Source organism: Manis javanica, chromosome 16, assembly GCF_040802235.1.
Source record: "Manis javanica isolate MJ-LG chromosome 16, MJ_LKY, whole genome shotgun sequence".
NCBI lineage: Eukaryota > Metazoa > Chordata > Mammalia > Pholidota > Manidae > Manis > Manis javanica.
The window spans coordinates 14828888-14848046 of record NC_133171.1 but is presented as its reverse complement, the minus strand read 5'-3'; the positions used below and the strand labels follow the sequence as shown (position 1 = coordinate 14848046).

The window sequence follows — 19159 nt, the reverse complement described above, 5'->3', positions numbered from 1 at the left end:
GAAAATTAAATAGCTAGCTCCAATGCATACAAAAATACATTCCCAGTAGATGAAGTCCTATAGGCAGAAAGCTTTAAAAAAAAAAAAGTATTATAGAATATCATTGACATCAGTGTTCAGATTTATTAAATAAAGCACAAAAAACATAAGCTATAAAGAAAACAATTGTATTCTTAACTACATTAATATCAAGAAGTTCTCTAGGTTGGTACCATTTTCAGAAAAGCGAAAAGACAAACCATAATCTGGCAGAGGTATGTGTAAAGCATAGAGCCAGCTACAGTTATAAAGAATTTGTTAACCTGCAAATAAAAATAAAAAGTAGTAATTAAAAGTCCAAAACTTTATAGAGAAAATGAGCTAAGCAACTGAATCAGTGAATAGGAACCCTCATGGCCGGTGAACAGGAACAGAAAATGCCCGTTAATAAGCAGAGAACTAACGTTTCTAAGCATCCGATAAGCAAAGCAGAAAGGAACTCGAGATTTGACGTGGAGAGAATGGCAATATTTTAAGACGTCTTCTCAGTTTCTAGTTGAGTGGTGCCTGGTATCAACCAGGATGGGTAACAGAGGAATAGAAACATGTCTTCAAGAAGATGGTTCATTTGAGACTGAGAGGGTCTGGAGCTCCCAGGCAGAAAGAACCTGGCCTGGGGGTCCCAATGCGGAGTCACAGCTCAGGTGGTGAAGAAGGTGACCAATTGCTCTGGGGGATCCGGAGGAGGAAGAGCAGCTGGAGCCGAGGAGCCACAGCAGGCCGGGCGGCAGTCTTCTGCCCCAAAAGGGCAAACGAGGAGCCGCGTCACCGAGTCTCAAACCAATAGGGCATTTGGGGGCAATTTTATATCCTTTTGTTCCTAAACCAGTAATACGTGTAAGAGCAGAGCTGCGCACGCCGTGGCACTGTCCTCAGTGGGTGACGCACCCAGGACACAGCTGCACGACTGAGCCAGCTCCCACTGGGCAGGGGGAACTGCTGGAAACCTGCAGAGAAGCTGCCTCTTTATTCTCATGAACGAGAGCTTTGTAACCAACACATGCCAGCCCTGCTACAACACCCTGTCGAGACCAGTCACTGGTTGTGGAAAGCCTCTGACGTCACTGGGCCACACAGCCCAGGGGCCTGACTGGCAACCTGGATGAAGTCTGCTTTCTCTCTGGAGTAACAGACACGTGGGCACCTGCATGGAGGTGCCCGACGGGCTCTCCTCGGCGAGGGCACCCCTATCACGTTTTGTTATTACCACGAACGCGAAATGCTTGTGCATAACTGCTTCTGTGTCTTCACGTTTGTGAAGGAAAAACAAAATCACTTGAAATCAATAGAATGAAAGCAGTAAATATCCCACAAACCGAAGCAGAATTTTAGCCAATCTCTATGAATTGTAAATGTATGCAAAATATGTGTAATATGCAATTTACTTTCTGCTTTTAAAGATATCTTTATCGTAACAAAAATTCTGGACCTGTGTTCCTAACACCATTTCATTTTTTAAAATGATTTTTTAAATATAGTTGAGATTTTTTATCAACTAAACATGTATATGGCCATGTAAAAATTATTTTTCTTTACATAATAAAGTTTTATATCCATGCTAAACAGAAACACAGGTATCCTTTAAGGTGCTGAATTTCCACTTGGTTTAAATCAAAGTTTTACTGCATTTGTGAAAAGTCATACAAAGAATTAATACATGAAATATTGGCAACACATCACAAACAGTGTTCAGACACATTTTAATTATATAAAACAGATTTATTTACTCAAAAGATACAGTAAAGTTTTGTATTTTAGAGCAAGCACTGATTTGGAAGTAAAAACCTTAATGCTTATGATTTCATCAAAGCACAAATTATTTTCCTTACAAAAAGAAATTCTAAGCATAAATCATATCACTATAGCATGAATAACCACCCACTCTCACTGTATACATTAAAGATTTAAGGCACAAGGAAAACATTGGAGCAAAAAACAAACAGGTTTTCTACAAACTTCTGAAACTGACTAGTCACTGCTCTTCCCATATGCCACTGAAGCCATGGCAACAACTCACACTCAGTGAAACTATGTGGTTTAAGCTGATGGAAACTACAGATAATTCATTTGGTCCCATTTATAGATTAAAGCTACATCGGTAGTTGGCTTAAGTCAATGGTGCTCCATTAGTTATCTCTTGATTTTATAAATGCTTTATGGTTATCCGGACATTTTAAAATCCTTCTCTAATTCTCCATATTGTACAGGATGTTACGCCTCTTTAAAAAAAGTGTTTTTCTTCCTCATCAATATGTGAGGACACACTTCCATTCTCCACCTGAGTCACTTAGACTTTATGGTAGGAAATACACAAATTTCATGTGGTAAGAACAAAAATCAGTTCCATCTATGTAGTGGATGTTTTCTGCAAAGCAAAATGTTTATAGCATTTACAAAAATAATAATAATAAAGAGCTGTATGTGCTCATCACTTTAGAAAAACAGACTCACCTTTAAAAAAAAAAAAGTGGTTCCATTGCAAGACATTACATTCACACCAGAAAGGCAAAAAGCTTCTGCACTAACTTAAATGTTAGATAAACTAGCGCAGTAAGAAATGAGTCGTTTATTCTATTCTATTTGTAGTGAACCTGGCTACTTGGTACCGAAGGGTCTTCTATGCATTGATGTAAATCACATACACACATTGCCAAAGAGTAATAACCTTCTAACAGAGCCTGCATTGCAATTAAATATTCTGTACCAAATATATATGGTACTTAAAGGCTGATGATAAAGAACTAACATATACTCTGGAATTTCTTCAGGAACACAATATATATATGATTATGTATTTAGCATATATATAATCATCTCTCCCTAGAATACATTTTTCATTAAAATGCTGGTAGCTTTCTTATTTTGAGTAGAATTTTACATCTCAAGGTCTTCAGGAACCAAGTTTTAAAGCACCGGGATGTATGTCAGCTCTTAGCATTTCCGCCCCATGTTTTTGTGCATAGCTTCTATTGAAAGAGCCTTATTCTATTAATAACGCTGCTCCTTAAGAGGACTTTTCAGTATTTTAAAGTGTGTGAGTACAGCTGTGTAAGTCTCTGACATGTATCTATGTATATCTACATATTCTAGTTGTTTAGATTGGCAATAGCTCAGACGTCATGTTTTTAGCTTAGCAATTAATCTTTTAAAAATTTTGCTTCTGTGGTTACTGGGCAAAACATGAAAGCACAGAGGCCACCATTCCCAAGGTGAAGATGTCCACATTCAGGAGGTGATTAACTTTCACCATTTATGTTAAAGTTATCTCCATAAATGATATCCACAATTTTCATTCTCTGTGAATGACTTCTTCCTCGGTTAAACATATTTCATTTATTTTTTTCAATAATAGGTTTACGAAGTGTCTTAAAGGGATTAGTTGTTCATTCCCTTAAGTTAGGTCACAAGTATATCTTATCAACATGTGGCAAAACATACACACACAAGAATTATTATATTCCCATTTTTCTATTTTTTTTTGCTAAAGTACCAAACTTTGTTTTTCATGTAAAATAACATCGTGCTTCATTAAGATGCCTCTTAAAAAGTTCCCAACACAAACTTTATACTATAATGAAGAACAGAACAGGAGAAAAAAGAGAATTATCTTTTTAAAGAAAGAAGAGAGAAACTCCTCATCAAAGAAAGAAAACACAAAGAGCCACCTCATGCCTAATTAATCCCTTATTTTTATGAACTATTTAAAATCATTAGCCTGGGGCCCAGTAAGAGTGTGGAAATTTAACATTAAAAAACCAGGCAGTCTGTTTCCCTAGCAACACAAGACTGTTGCCTGTAGTCCTACTAACAGGAAGGACAGTCTAGACTTTATGCTGGAATTTATCCTCCCAGGCTAACATGCCCTTGTGTCATTATCTCTTCCAATACTGTCACATAAGTCTCTGCTTATACTTCCTATTTGTGGGAAATATTCAAATAGCTAGTAGGAGAAATACAGTTGTTTTCTCTATTATTAAGTGCTTTATACAACTACTTTGATTCCAAATGGTTGTTTATGAAATCTGAAGGGGAAGAAATGTCTTTTAAACTCATGATTAATAATGAATTCTATAAAAGCACTAAAAGTTAAAATTTCCACTTTATAACTTGTACATAATTCACAAAAATATTCTTTAATGAGAAAAATGAATTATTTCTAAATTGAAGGAAGAACTGCATCATTCCTTAAGAATTCAAAAAATACAATTATCCTCATATATATCGAGCAAGATAACTGTGAGTTAATTAGCCCACAAAATTGTAATCAGGAACTGATTTTATTATGACAATTTTAAAACTTTTTCAATAATTTCTATCATATAGCTTCTAATTATGCATCTTGCTTGAGTCTAAATAAAACTGGCCATGAAAATAAATATTTGCTGTTATCCCTACAGGGAAAAATAAGACCAGGCAACCCCAACAGAAACGAGGTAAAGCCCAAGTGCACCGAGCAGTGGCAAAGCCTCATATGGCCATCCGCTCTTGCAGTGTCTTGCTTTTTTGTAAAAAACTGATAAGAATTCAGTCTTTGGAATAGCCAACATTGAGTTTATGAGCTAATATAGTGACCTGAAGAAGAGGGGGACTCTACTGCTAAAGGGCGACTAGCTCAGGGGGGACTATGGGTCGCCGGAACCTGCGCTCCAGCCGGCCAGGCCCCGTGCGTGACAGGTGCCCCCCTCCTGGAGTCCCTTGTGAGTAGCCAGGAAGCCACGACAGGCTTAAAGCTGGAGGTGCCTGAGGGGCGGCAGGACAACACCAATCACCAATCCACTTCCTTCTAAAATGAATACCTTGCACTGATTTTTTAATTCATTACGGTGGATGCTGGCTAAAGAGGAAGAGAGAAAAGAATCTCAGCAAGTCATGGTGACATTCCAATCTCCTGCCATCTCCAAATTACCTCTGAAACTAAACTGCAATTTGTTTATTCAAGAGTTTATTGCTTTAAAAAATAGTACAAGCTTTCCTACTGTTGTTGCTTTAATTTTCTTTGCCTTCTTAGCTAAGTGCTTTAAAATAAGCTGGCATTTAAAAGAAAGTATACAATGGGCTGTGATGGAATCACAAAGACAAGTGGCTGACTGTCTTCCAATGCAAATCTCCTTCCATCCCTCTTAGTTTTTCTAAATATCTTTAAAAAACACATCCCCTAAAAAGGAGTCACTCTCATTTAGTAGCTATTCCCCCTTACTTTAAAATTCAGTAGGTAGTATTCAACCACATTGCCATGTTATGTTTAGCAACAACTATATACTTATTATTCAAATATTGTAAACCTTCATTTTTCTTTCTTCTTAAAAATCATCTATGCTACAGCAGCATAGTCCTTGTTTGGTTCGTTGTTTTCATTTTCTTGTGGACTAGTGATTTTTACTTCTGGTCTTGGTGGTCTTTGAGGATCTAAGTCAGCCTAGAGGAAAACAGATCAAAAGATATTGAGCTCCTTAGTTACATGGGTAATAAAACATACAAGGAGAAAAATGACTCAATATTCCATTTAATCATATAAATATTCAGCTGGGCTCCCTCTGTTCTTAGTAGGTCATTACTCAACGGCAACTCGGTGCTCAGCCTGCTACTTGTACAGAAGCTTTCCTGAGGCCATAATCCACGACGTGCTTTAAGGGCATAGACTCATTTCTTATGCTGCAGGCTTTATTTTTCTCTATATTTTTCTTTACTTTGATTTGATCTTTTCTTTTCAACAGCATATTTATACTTTTCATTTTAGCATTTTTAGGGAAAAGGGAAGAGAAAAATGCACCGAATCTACCTTCATGTCATAGTAATCCAGCCCCATACCAGTTGTTCTGTTAGTTTCCTATCAGAACTCACCAAGTCTTTGTGAATATACCAAGTACCCTCACGTGTTAAGCAGATGAGAAGCAGGACTTAAAATCAAAACACAGAGGCAGGGGCAGGATTTCTCCATCAGCAGGCATTCTCTCTCTGCCACCAGGACTTCGCATGTGTTATTAACAGCATTGTTTCATTTGCAATTTGTCTTTCCCCCACTAGACTGACAACAAAGGGGGTGAGATGAGAATTAGCTGGTTTTCAAATTCTGCTCCAGGGACTCCTGGAGGCTCCACCCTGACAAGGGCCACTGCCATGCGTGGGGACGACAGGACTAACTCCAGCTCCCTCTTCTCTACGCGCCACATCTATACTCTAAAAAAGAAGAAAAGCTGACTGGCACTTCCTCTTATTTCACATTGTTACCCATGAAGTGTCTAAAATAGTGTTTTGAATAAATGTCAACTGACTGCAGTGTTTATGCCAAGTGTTCCCTGCTCTTTTCCACTTCAGCTGAGAACTGTTACACAGAACAAAGTGTTAGATGATAAAAGGAATTTTTAGTAATTTTCTAAGTATTCTTTTGAAGGAGTTACCTAGTGATGTATAATTTATAATTCACACAAATCTGGTTTTTCATATATTGGGTAGGCTTAAGTGTACCTATCCTAATACTTTAGGGAGAATGAAACAAAATGTATCACCATTGTAAGAAAGATGAATCAAACGAAATCAAATCTCTCCGTGGATTACTGCACTGCTCTGCATTTGTCAAGTCCCTAAAACCCCTGACTAGGCACATGTCGGGCACCTGTTCCTTTGCATCCCCAAGAACTGAGATTCATCTTCAATACCTACCATGAAAACCTGCGCTTCAAATTATGTTATGTAACCTTGATCGTGACTGATGCCAAATTCTTATGAAAGGCCTATTTTTTAAAGTTGAATTTATGGAATGGAAGGATAGGCAACCCATTCATTTCTGAAAAATCCACTTAGGATACAGTACTGAATTAAGCTAAACTAACAGAAAAATGCCAACTGAGGTCTTACTGTCTTATGTCCCACACAGAAGGTGCACCCTGATCTGATGCTATGGAACGCTCATCAGCGGCCGTTACCACAAAGCTACGTGGCACCTCCTGTGAGGCTGCCGGGTGGGTGACGCCAAGGACACTGTTCCCTGCATTACTGTGCTTTCTGCTTCCCCAGACAGGAGACTCTGCTTCCCTTGAGAAACCTTTTTTTTTTTTTTTGCATTCCTTGAGAAGCTCATCTTGTTTCCTTATTGAGGAAAAGGCAATCACATAACTGAATTCTTTTTTAATTTTAGCTACAAACAACTTCAGGATACAAACGTTCACTAGGTTTTAATAACTATATAGAACTACATATGGGGGCTTTCTTGTAGAATAGTACTGGGATTACCTCATCTTGAGAAAAATGAGAGACACACACTGAGTGTTTTAATTTAGATGTTAAGAATGTTCTGTGTGAGCCACATAGTGGATCACCAGTAACTGTGTACTGGCGATTGAAACCTGGCCTTGTGAGAACATTTCGTACTTTACCAATACTAAGCTTGGTCTCCCAAGCAGAAAAACAAGCTGAGTCAAACCGCATCAACAGACTGTCACAGAGAAGATTGCATTCATCGTACTGGGCGTCAGGGATCACGAGACCAAGGACCAGTTCAGAGGTTAGTGGGGCACGGGTCTGACGGACACGCAGGAGGGAAGGGCATGCTGTGGAATAATCCTGCTCTTATCCCACGAGATTGACTTGAGTGTTTTCATCAGCATGTAACTTAACCTATCCTATGGAAGAATGCCATGACTGGAGAATATCCTGCTCTGGGGACGTGGTGGCAAAACAGGGTAGGAAAGAGGCCTCATCACATACTTCTTCATCTTCTCTTTCTGATAAAGTGGACGAAACAAACTGAACTTTAAAATCTCTAGAGAGCAAAGAAGACACACACACAACAGAGGCGATGCTCTCCTACCACGTCTGAGTCTCACTGGTCTCAATATTCTTGTCTGGTTTGTATCTTCCCTGGTCTTAAGTTATTTCTATTTGTTACTTATATTTCTCTCTTTTGCTATACAGGTTCTTAGGGGCCCCTGTAAATTTAGTACTTGTTAACTGATTGAAATAATATAGTCAAAGACATGCACTGGGCCCTTCCCTGCGCAACGCCAGTCCAAGTAACTGAATAATTATTAGTCTTGAATAATTCCGTAAGCATGTGAGTGCACACGCGCGCACACACGCGCGTGCACACGCGTGCACGCGCACACACGCACCCCCGCCCAAGAGTGCACTCAGCACAAGCCACACAAATACCTCATCTTGCTCGCTGCCGGCCGCGCGTGCCTCTGCCTCCCCGCCTGCCGCCTCCGGAGGCTCGGCGGGGAGCTGCTCCAGCTCCTCCCCGTTCTCCTCATCAGTGCCTCTGCTGACCCGGGCGGGGCCGGCCTGTGCCGCCCGGGGACCCGGCGTCTCTGGGGCTTGCTTGGAGTCATCCTTAACCTCCGCGCTTCCTTCCTCTTCAACTCCACCACTTGTTCCTGAAGAGCCTTCTTTCTGTTCTGCATCCTTGTTCTCCTTCTGTCCGTCTTCTTCCTCATCTACCATTTCTGCTGGCCTCTGATGGACCAAAGCGAGTAAAGGATGAAAGTAAGATGAGTAACACATTTTCCACTGCATATTATAGTAATGCAGTAATTACTATAAAACAATCAAGTAAAAGCTCGTTACATTCACATAGACCCTCACAGTATATAATGTACTAACCTGTACTGAGAACCTACTGAATGACACTGTTCACAAGTATTTTCTCATTTAATCCTCACAACAGTCCTGTGAGGCTGGCATCATTCCCATTTTACAGGTGAAGAAACTGAGACCAAACACCTAGCCAAGATTCACCATGTATTCATGGAAGAGACAGAATGAGAACAAAGCACGTGGCTCTAAAACCAGAGCTCTTTATCCCCAGGGAGAGAGGAGACCACCTGGCCACAGCTAGCCGGGGATCTGGCTCAGAGGAAGTGGGGAGAAGTCTCTGCAGAAATTACTATCCTTGCTGCCAGTGTCTAGCATGTACTTACACCTAAGTATAAGGGGCAATAGCAAAAAGGTGAACACAGGTTTTCTGACACCAAATGTGAAGAACTTTGCACACAATAGGGTTAACAGTACATGTCTAAACACAAAGATCGAGTGTCATGCAGACCCAAGGCCAAGAAACGGTAAGTCCTCTCTATAAAAGTAGTAAATGCTCAAGTATTTTGTAAACTCTAGGTATTTTTACTGTTATTTGGATACCTGTAAATCCTCTATAAAACAGAGCAGAAGGCTGAGTTCTACAGCCAACACTTTGGAGAAAGAAAAACCCAGTTTCAAGTCCTGCCAAGGCACTTACTGCCTGTTACCTAACTTCTGCGTGTTTCAGATTCCCTGTTGCACGTGGGGATATAATAAAACCCCCATGGGGATTAGATGAGATGAATTACAGCCAGTGCTGCGCACAGTACCTGACACATCATGGGTCCTGAAGAAATACCAAAATCCCTTCCTACTTGTTATGATAAATTCCTTCTGGGGTTATCATAGTTCTCCATTGACCCCAATAAAATAATGGTTCTTTTTTTTAAGTGGGGGGTAGAAGGAATACTGAATTTGTTCTATTTGAGGACCCCAGACCTGCCTTTTTCTAGCTGTCTAACACTGCACAGGTCACTTAATCTTCTGGCATCTGTAAAATGAGTATTTCGGAAGCCAATTAACCCTCCCAAATAATAATCGTCAGGGGGCTGTTCAAGCTTTCCTTGGAAGAGTTAACATAATCCTCTGTTTTAGAGGTAAAGTAGGAAGGAAAGGAAATGGAGCAGACTAAAAGTTCAGGATAAACTTCTGCAGAACATAATTTTAAAGACGAAAGAGTTGGAGCAAGGCATTCTTATACTCTGTCCAAAATAAAGTGTCAGATTTGATTACATGATATCAAAGATCCACTTTAAAAATGAAAGAAAAAACTCTAGTTGGTCTTATAATAGTCTAATAGCCATAGTGTTTGCCATGGTGCAACTCAGGGTGCTTGGTAAGGATTTCTGGTTTCTAAATGGGCAAAAGTGAGAAAAATCTCCAACTTCCAAAACATAACATGTTTCCATCTCCACGCCATGTCTCACCCTCTGCCCGTAGAGGACAAGACGAAGCCCCGCTGCCACGCGCTGACGCGAGAGCAGAGGGTTTGGCCAGTGAGAGGGCAGGAAACTGTCGCTATGACAACAGAACACAAGGCACGCCGCGCCCAGGAGGATGCGCGCGCATCGCTAAGGAGCCGGGGCTTCTGCGCCGCAGGCAGGGAGCCGGCCCCAACCGGCCCGGCGGCCTCCGCGGCGGGGCGCCGAGACGGAAAAGGGGCTGCGGGCGGGAGAGCCACAGCGAGGGGCCGGCTCCGGGGGGCAGAGGGCAAAGCAGGGCGCAGAGCCGGCAAGTCCCCTTCCCGGCGGCGCAGGGCTCGGGAGGGGTCCCCGCAGTGGGAGCGGCCCCGAGAGGCGTCTGTAGGCTCCAGGTCCCCACGACACGAGTGCGGCCGGAGCGCCTGCGCGCGCCGAGCAGCGCCCTGCGTGCCGGGCCTCCCAGGGAACGCGAGCCTCCGAGGCCGGAGCCCAGCGGGGTTACGGGGGCGGTGCGGCGGCGAGGGCGCGCTTCTGGGAGGGACCCCTCCGGGCGGGCCGCACACCGACCCGGACCCCGAGGCTGCTGCAGGGGCGCGGCGCCTGGGGACGTCGCGCGCAGCGCTTGGCACGCTCGCCTTCTCCCGGGGCCCGCACAGTGGCCCTACCATGTGTGCGCTTTAGGGCCACTGTCCAAATACGGAAAACAGGCAATCACCCGACACGCCCGCCATCACGCCGGAGAGCACGAGGCGGCTAGGGTTCGGACCCCAGGCGCCGCCGTCAGGCCAGCAAGCGCGCAAGGCGGCCTGGAGCGCGGGGCCTGCAGTGAGCAGCGTCTCGCGGAGGACAAACGCCGCTGGGCTCGGCCGCGCTGTGACCCAGGTGGGGCATCGCCCAGCCGCCGGGGCAGGGCACGGGGGCAGCACGTGGCGGCGGCGGACGCCTCGCAGGGCCAGTCGCTCTCCTAGAAACCGCTGGGCCCGAGCTTGCCCTACTTGGAGCAGCTCTGGCATGGATTTAAGGAGAAGTTAAATAGCATTTCTTATCATTTAAAAATAAAAACAGGGACCTCAACATTTCTTGTCATCATTTAGGAATCTGGGCATGGTTCTTGCCTCTCTGAGAATATATGATGAGCCTGCTGAAGTCTGTGGGGTGACTACTTCTAACTCAGAAAAGTCTGTTTTCCTCTCCTGACATCTAGATTTACACCTTAAAGTTGCAAAATGATTGCATGTGTGTTTTCAGGTTTTTGTATTTCTCATCTTACCCCTTTATTCATTTCCAATTCCCAAACACATACCTTTTCTTCTCCTTTTAATGCAAAGGGCTGGGACATACCCTAATCTCGTTTTAGTTAAGAAACACTCAGCCCTCAAGTCAGGCTCTGTTCTCCTTGCTTATTATCATACTACTAACACTGCGCTTTCTGCCCGTCCCCTGTTCCACTTCCCAACATGCCAGATGAAGCCACATCTGTTAGCTGAGAGATACAAGACTGTGGTGCTGAAATACAAATGTCATCAATTTAAGCAAGACAGTAACATCGGTTAAAAGGCTTATCATCTTTAAAATATCCCAAGTGTAGAACAAATTTTTTATTACTACACTAAAATTCAGGGCCAAAAAAAAAATAAAGACCCAAAGAAACGCTGCTATGACAGACCTGTAATGAATAAATGAAAAGCAATGTGCTTTTTGGTGTAACCTCCTTTGAAGCAGGCGTTAAATTATTAAAGATGTTTTCAGCGTATCCATCAATCAAACCATCCCCAGAAGGAACATGGGGTCTTACACCCACACAGGTACACAGATAAAATCCACACCTCAGGGAGGGCCTGCAAAGGTGCACAGGAGCATTCCTTCCACAAAAGGGGGCGGGAGCTCTTTCAGGGTAAGAAGGACAAGCGTCAACAAGCAAGGTGCACACTCCCTTAATCCCCTCTCCTTGTCCTCCTGCTACCGAAGAACTGTTGGGAGTGGAATCCGCTACCCCTCACACCACTGGGAACTGACACGCAGCCTGGAGGTGGATGCACATGAAAGAGCGTCCATCATCTCAGCCAGAACAGCTCTGCCCCAGGGGTCAGAGCAGGAGCAAAGCCAGACCCGGGAGGACACATATTGCACAATTTCATTCTGATGAAAAGCCAAGTCTGTAAAGACAGAAAGCAGACTAGTGGATGCCAGGCCTGGGGAGAAGGGAGAAGGGACTGCTTAACAGGTGAAGGCTTGCTTTGTGAGAGATCAAAGTCTTGGGACTGGTAGAGGCACAACACGGCATGTACCGCACGTCACGGAATGTATATTCAAAGACTGGTTAATGGTTAGTTTTATGCTCGGAGAATCTTACTTCAATTTTTGAAAGAAGCTCAATGCCAGGAGCCTGAACACAGAGCAGAGCTGTGGGCCACCTCTCCCTGTCTGCTAAGATGGCCACAGAAGGCATGCCGAGCCGAGAGACTAGCATCTGGCCACCTGCCTGCTGCACTCTGCAGTCTGGCTCTTGGCAGCCGCCTTCCTTGTCTCAGGCATGGAAAGTTTCCCTGCACGGGACATCTTCTGGTTCTTGCAGGAGGTCAGTGGTGGCACTGAATGAATGAGCTAGCAAATAGTTCAAAGACGTGCAGCTTACTTAGGATTAAAAGAGTGCTAGAAAAATACTTATCAGAGAGCCACATATTAATAATGTATTCCCACTTCCACACGCACACACAAAATAACAAAACACAACCTTTACAGCTATTTAATCTCCTCAAAATCCCCAAGAAGCTCTCAGCCTCCACCCTCCTAGGGGGACCAGGCTGACGGCCCAGCTATACGGCCACAGTCACAGTCAGACACCAGGCTTGGCCACAGAGAGAAGGGCACCACAGAGCCTGTGCTTCATCCCACCTCCCAGAAACTTCCAAGTTCCTGAGGAAGTCTAACAATGTACATGGCAAAAAGCAAACACCGCAGGGAGTAAGGGGCAGGACACCAAAGGAAGAGGTAAGAGGGAGACAGAAAATTCACTTTGAGGGGGGCAAGGAAGGTGGAAAAGGAGAGAAACCTCCCAGGTCAGCACACTGTCCCTGCTGTGCTGGAGGGAAGCAGAGCCCCCGCGGACTCACCTCTGCTCCCTGCACAGGCCGCACTCCCCGATCCCAAGAGGCTGTGCATACCTGAGGAGGGCCCCTGGGGGTCCCAGACACGGCCTGTCTGCAGGCAGGCAGCTGGGTCTGGGGGCCACAGATGCTGCAGCTTCAGGGCAGGGACTGAGTCCCCCCTAGAACCAGGTGACAGGGGCGGCCTCGCAGGACAGCAGTGAGGACCGAGTCAGACCGCGTGCACACATGGGACAAGCTGCACACGCCTATGCTCCAGTTTGTCTGCACAGAGTGGATGGAGTTGAGAGGTCGCACTAGGGAAATTGTATTCTAGGGGGCCACCTAAAGGGGCCTCCCTTATTGGTTAGCACAGTTCCAACGCGGGCTGCTGTTCAGCTTCCTGTCTGCAGAGAGAGTCGGGGGTGATTTACATAAACTCATTACCTTTGCTCTTAGTCGAATTGATTTCTTGCTTCTCAACTCCCTGGCACACATTTTTTCACAACACATTTACCACCCAACAGTTTCTCCTTGTTTCTGAAGTGCTATCCACTCTTAAAAGTATTATAAATGTGTGGCCAGAGACAGCACATGTGCTCAGTAATGCTCATCTCTGCCTTCGCCTGGGACGTCGGCGGTGGCCAGTCAGCACTGGAAATGACTGACACGTAGGCAGCACATCAGGCCTCTCAACGCACTTCCACGGGTGTTTCCTCATTTCCTACCCCAAGCGGAAGGTGCAGAGTGGAGAGTGGGGCCCTGGGCCTGAGGAACACCCACCGACCTGCCACAGGTTATTTATACAGGCAAAACACTTGAAACTAACAAACGAAGGTTCCAACTGAAGGACAACAGTCCTGGTAGTTCACCAAGATTACCAGGCACCAGATAAGCCCCACCTATTACGAGACTGATGGACTGGGGCAGAGGGGCCAGCGGGGCTGAGCTGGGGTCCCTGTCTCTGCTCCTCCCCTCTCTGCTCAGGACTGATCACCTGTCTAACAGACTTCAAGGAGACTTTAAAGCTGACTGTTATACTAGTATTGTCCTTTTGATCTATTAGGCAGCATCAAATGAGAGATGAACTCCATCTCAGCACTGTCTTGCTCTGAATTGTGTCCCTTCAAAACGTCTATATTGAAGTCCGAATTCCCAGCACCTCACAAAGTGACTATGTTTGGAGACAGGGCCTTTCGAAAAGGTAACTGAGTTAAAACGAGGACCTTGGGCTGGCCCTACTCCACCATGACTGATATCCTCACCAGAAGAGGTGAGGACACAGGCATGCATGGAGCAAAACTGTGTGATGACATGGGAAGGAGTCAAGCTTAAGAAAGTCTCAGCAGAAACCAACACAGGACACCTCGATCTCACTTCCAGCCTCCCGAGCTGCTGTGTAGGCCCCCGAGGTCATGGTAGTTCGCTTTCACAGCTGAGTGGAGGGGCGACCTCACCAAGTCCTACACCTCACCCCTTCTCCAGCCACACATTCATATTCATACGCACTCCTCTCCCCCGCCTCCCCTCCACCTATTTCCTGAAAAAGCCCTTCAGCACACATCAGGGAGTCGGGCTCCTCATAAGGGGCAGAGGCTGGCCAAACACCGGTGCTGGGGGTCCAGGGCAGGTGACGCTCTGCTGAAGCGCTGGGAACAGCCCGCCTGCCCCCACTGCCCCCTGGACTCCGTCTGCTCCTTCCACCACTGCCCAGGAGGCTCCTGCTGCCTGCGGCAGGCCCACCTCCTCCGGAGGCCTTCCTGGCTCGCTCGGCAACTGTCCCCACTCATCTGCGCCCTCACAGTGCCCGTCCGACCAGTGTGCGGCCATCCCTACTTCCGTGGGCCGGCAACCCGAGTCACCATCAGGTACACGCTCTGGAGTGGCATGGATGAGCACAGAGTGATGGGGACGGGCCAGCCTCGGCCCCCTGCAGGCCCTCTGCAGCTCCACAAGGGCTCTGTCTTATCTTATTCACCTCTGTGTCCATTCCTGCACCGACCATGGCACAGCACATTGTTGTCTTGAACCGAACCAGATGTGCCTCCCGCAGGTAAAAGCCAGCGTACCATGTCCCTTCAGGGAGGCACGGACGGCGAGGACACATCCCTGCTGGCTGGGTCTCTCCGACTGCTCAGTCATTCCTCAAGGGAATACTGTTATACCAATTTGCAGATAAAAAAACAGGCATAGTGAGGTAAAGTCCCAAACCCCACAGATAGTGACGGAGGGATGTGAGCCCTTTTATGACCACCAGGTTGTAAAAACTACTTCCCCAAGATAATGTATAGAGCACCACCCCAAAGTCAACTTGCTGTAGAATAGTTACTTCTGGTCGAGGGTCTCCTAAGCCGGTGCTTCTCCATCCTGGCGGGAACTTGCTAAACGCCGGTTCCGAGCCAGTGTTTCCAAGCCTCTGCTTCTCCGACCAGTGCTGACACTGCTGGGCCCCAGGCGACCTTGACATGGGGAGGCTCTGAGCCCCTGAGACACGACATGGCCATAAACACACCACTTCAAAAAAAGCATGCTTCGTTAAAATTTTTAAGTGAAATAAGAGCTTGAAATACTGCCTGTTTAAATGAAGATTGTATTTTTATCTTTAAAATATCAATTTTATTGAAAGCTGGGAGAAAGTTGGATTCACCATTGATAGAATGATATTTATCCATAAAGACAGTCCTACACGGTTTATTGTAATTACATGACCCTGTCACTCTTCATTAAGAGTCATGTTATGAAAAAGGAAATCATTGTAAAAGCAATAAATCAGGAAGCTGTTTTTACCTATTTAAAGTCTTCTCTGACATTTATTATGTCAAATTTTAGTTGATTTGTAACTAAAATTTTAAGAGAATCAGTTTTCAGGCAGAAAGTGTTCCCCCAAAGAGTACATCCATCTTGAAATTTCAGGACCAGTTCATGCCTATGAGTAACGGTGTGTTACTATATTCTGTAAAAAGCACAAGTCTTATGTTTCAGTGCAGTCCAAAAGGGTACTCATCATACCCAACCCTGTGTGCTCACTAAACGGACATACATAATAGGATGGTGATAATTACTGTTATGTCACCCACAGGAGCCCAGCCTCACAGCCTCTCTGACATCAGGAATAGCCTGCTCACAGCTAGGTTAACAGACATATTGCACATACGTGTACAACTGCAGATACTATGTGCCCTTAAATATATATGATTTTATAAGAAAGTCAAGACTTTTCCTTTTTAAAAAGTGCATTGTCATAAGGAATTGCTCTTAATATTTGCTGCTATCAGAAAAGTCACACCACATTTTCTCCTTAACATGACACCAGTGTTGGTATTTCAAGTGCCTTTAGCCTGCATTTGCCTGTATGTGTATCTTACTATTTAACAGACGTTCTGAAAAAAATGGTCAAATTGTAAGGCAAGACAGAAAAAGTCTGGTAGTTATTATTGCCGGCTCAGTCCTAGTGGGGCCAGCTCAGGGGAAACCACAACCAGTCAGGTTTTCTAGAGAATCTGCATGCAGTTATGAGGTTAACTCGGGATTCTTGAGTGCTGGGAGAAAAGAAGGTTTAAATTTGAAATCCTATGGAAAAAAATCCACAAAATACCAAAAGCATCAATTACTCAGAAGGTATTCTCACAGACAAGGTGGGGTCGCTCAAATGACTTACACTTTAAACTCACATCATACGTTTTACGGTAAAGTGGCACCAAAAATTAGAAATGGGAGCACATCTGGGCAGGACAAGCATGACCCCCGCCTGGGGCAGAGCCCCCACGGCAGGACCCCAACCCCTGCTCACAATGATCCACAAAAAAAGGGTGGTTTATTCACAGAAGTGGCCTCGGAAGGACACGCACAGAGTGAAGCGCTGGCCGAGCCCCTCCTGCAGGCCGGCCCCAGGCCCGTAGGCACCACAAGGGCCTGCAATGCCCAGGAGGAGATACGCTCCCCTGAAGCACAGACAGCATGGGCATCAGGAGCCACTAGGAAAACAGTCCCCGTTCAGTTTTCTCACTTTAGAAATAAGGCTGATTGTCTTGCACTTACATCAGAATTCCCTGAGGGTTACATTCTAACGTTTAACACCATTTCTACCAATTACACACAACTCTATAAACATGATGTCAAAAAAAGCTTTGTTGACAACCCACAGGGAAATTAAGATCCAGCTCATCCTCATCCCGACTCTTCTGGCTGCGTGCGATGCTTACAGTTCCAAACGTGAATATGATTCACTAAGAGAACATGACTTGAAAATAAACAATGGCGGAAATACTATCTGTACATAATTCTACAAGGAAGGCCGAGTGTGGCCCTCTGCACAGATAGGACACGATGCCGTCTGCAGGACAATCAAAACTCCTCGTCTCCCCACCTCCCTTCCTTGAGGTGTCCAGCTTCCTTTTTCATTCTAAACATTTTGTAATTATTATTTTAATAAATACATTTCATTGAAGTAGATCAAGGGATCTGGTCAGTGAAAGCAGCCTCCTTTATCTTTCTGTGTATTTTATCACCAGTGAAAAAGCAATTATACAGCCTTCCATGTAGCCTGCCTTCCCAAGAGGAGTGTAAGTGCCCACCGATTCTCAAGAAGCAGGGGGAGTGAACAATGTCCAGTCAGGGGTGCAGGACTGAAGCATGTCAACGGGCATATTTGGATTTCTGTCATCACTGCTGGTCATAGCCTCTAGGCTGCAGATTTCTTTTTAATGGTATTATGTTCTGTATGTGTAGACCAATAATCACAAGCTCAAATCCCCAGGGGCTGGGCAAATGGCATAATGCGCAGTGCAATTCAGGACGGGTGTTGGAGAACAGGGAGTGGTGCGGCCTGTGGTGAACTGAAGAGTACCTGGTGTACTGAAAAGGTCTCAATGCTGTAAGCTCCATGTCAGCCAAGGAAGATTCTCTCACAGGAGATTTGGTCACAGGCTTCCAGTCTGTCATCCTGAGTACAGATTCTACAAAGAGTTTATTTTCCCTGTAGTGAATTATGGTGAAAGTAACTTCTGCTTAAACATAGCAGATTGGATAAATGTGTTTTTTCCTTAGCCCTCTTCTGATATCATTCTAAATTGTCAGAAAAGGCAATTTGAAAAGTGATGACCTGTAAGGGACAGAAGCTGGCAAAGGAAATGACAGTCACAAAATTTGGCAAACAGCAAAGCCAGTGGGGCCTGTAACAGCAGAACTGAGGAAACTAAAATTTGCACCCACAGGGAGGTGAGGCTGAGAAGCAAACCTCTGGCTGCTGAAAACCTATGAAGGGTTGGAGGGTTGGAGGCACCGTCTGTCTCTGGAAGAAGGGGCACAGGTGTGACTAACGATGGGTGGACTGGCTTAGAGTCTTTAAAAGAAGCAGACAGACTCCCAAGATCCCTGCTCTGTTCTTGGCAAATATAGGAGGCTTATTCTCTTAAAAAGTGTATCTATATCACAACTTCCAAATAAAAAAAAGCTTTTACTACTCCATTGCTCATGATTCTAGCTTTAATGTTATTTAATAAAATGACTTATCATAAAACCACCTTGCAATTCTCACCATTTTAATACTCAAAATCAATTTCAGATGGATGGTAAAAGCTATAAAACAACTCAAAACCACTTTAAAGTTACCATCCCCATCTTCTTTCTTCTCTCAAATGGAACAAAATCAAAATGTATAATTGCTCATTTGCTTCTTTTATACAGCCATTTATCTGCCTGTGTATCTAAGGTGGTGGGTTCTCCTGCCTGACCGTCACTTACTGGAGGTCGTTCCCTCAACAGCCATGCATGAGGCTCACCTCCTTCCGCCTCCCTGGCTGGGAAAAGCATCACTATATGAACAGGGTATACTGACACCTGAGTCACCAGTGCCAGGCTGTAACCACGTACTGGCTGATCAGTCACTTGCTCTACTATTTATGGGAAACCAGAGTATCTGAAATGTGCATGCAAAAAAAAATTAATTTTAAAAGAGCACTTAATTTAGATCTAAACTTTCCTCTGAGAAAGGATATTTGCCCTCCACCCTCCCCCGTAAAGGAATGCGACACCCTTCAGTTT

General features: G+C 44.7%; 1 protein-coding gene across 1 annotated transcript in view; it reads right to left on the bottom strand.

Annotated features, from left to right (window-relative positions):
• Positions 1 to 103: 103 nt before the first annotated feature.
• DCDC2 (doublecortin domain containing 2) overlaps positions 104 to 19159 on the bottom strand; it is a 145359-nt gene continuing 126303 nt past the window's right edge. The window contains exons 9-10 of the mRNA XM_073224080.1: positions 8188 to 8490; positions 104 to 5455 (exon numbers count right to left, since the gene is read on the bottom strand). Coding sequence (XP_073080181.1) covers positions 5351 to 5455; positions 8188 to 8490 — 408 coding nt within the window. The 3' untranslated portion in view covers positions 104 to 5350. The remainder of the gene's footprint in view (positions 5456 to 8187; positions 8491 to 19159) is intronic.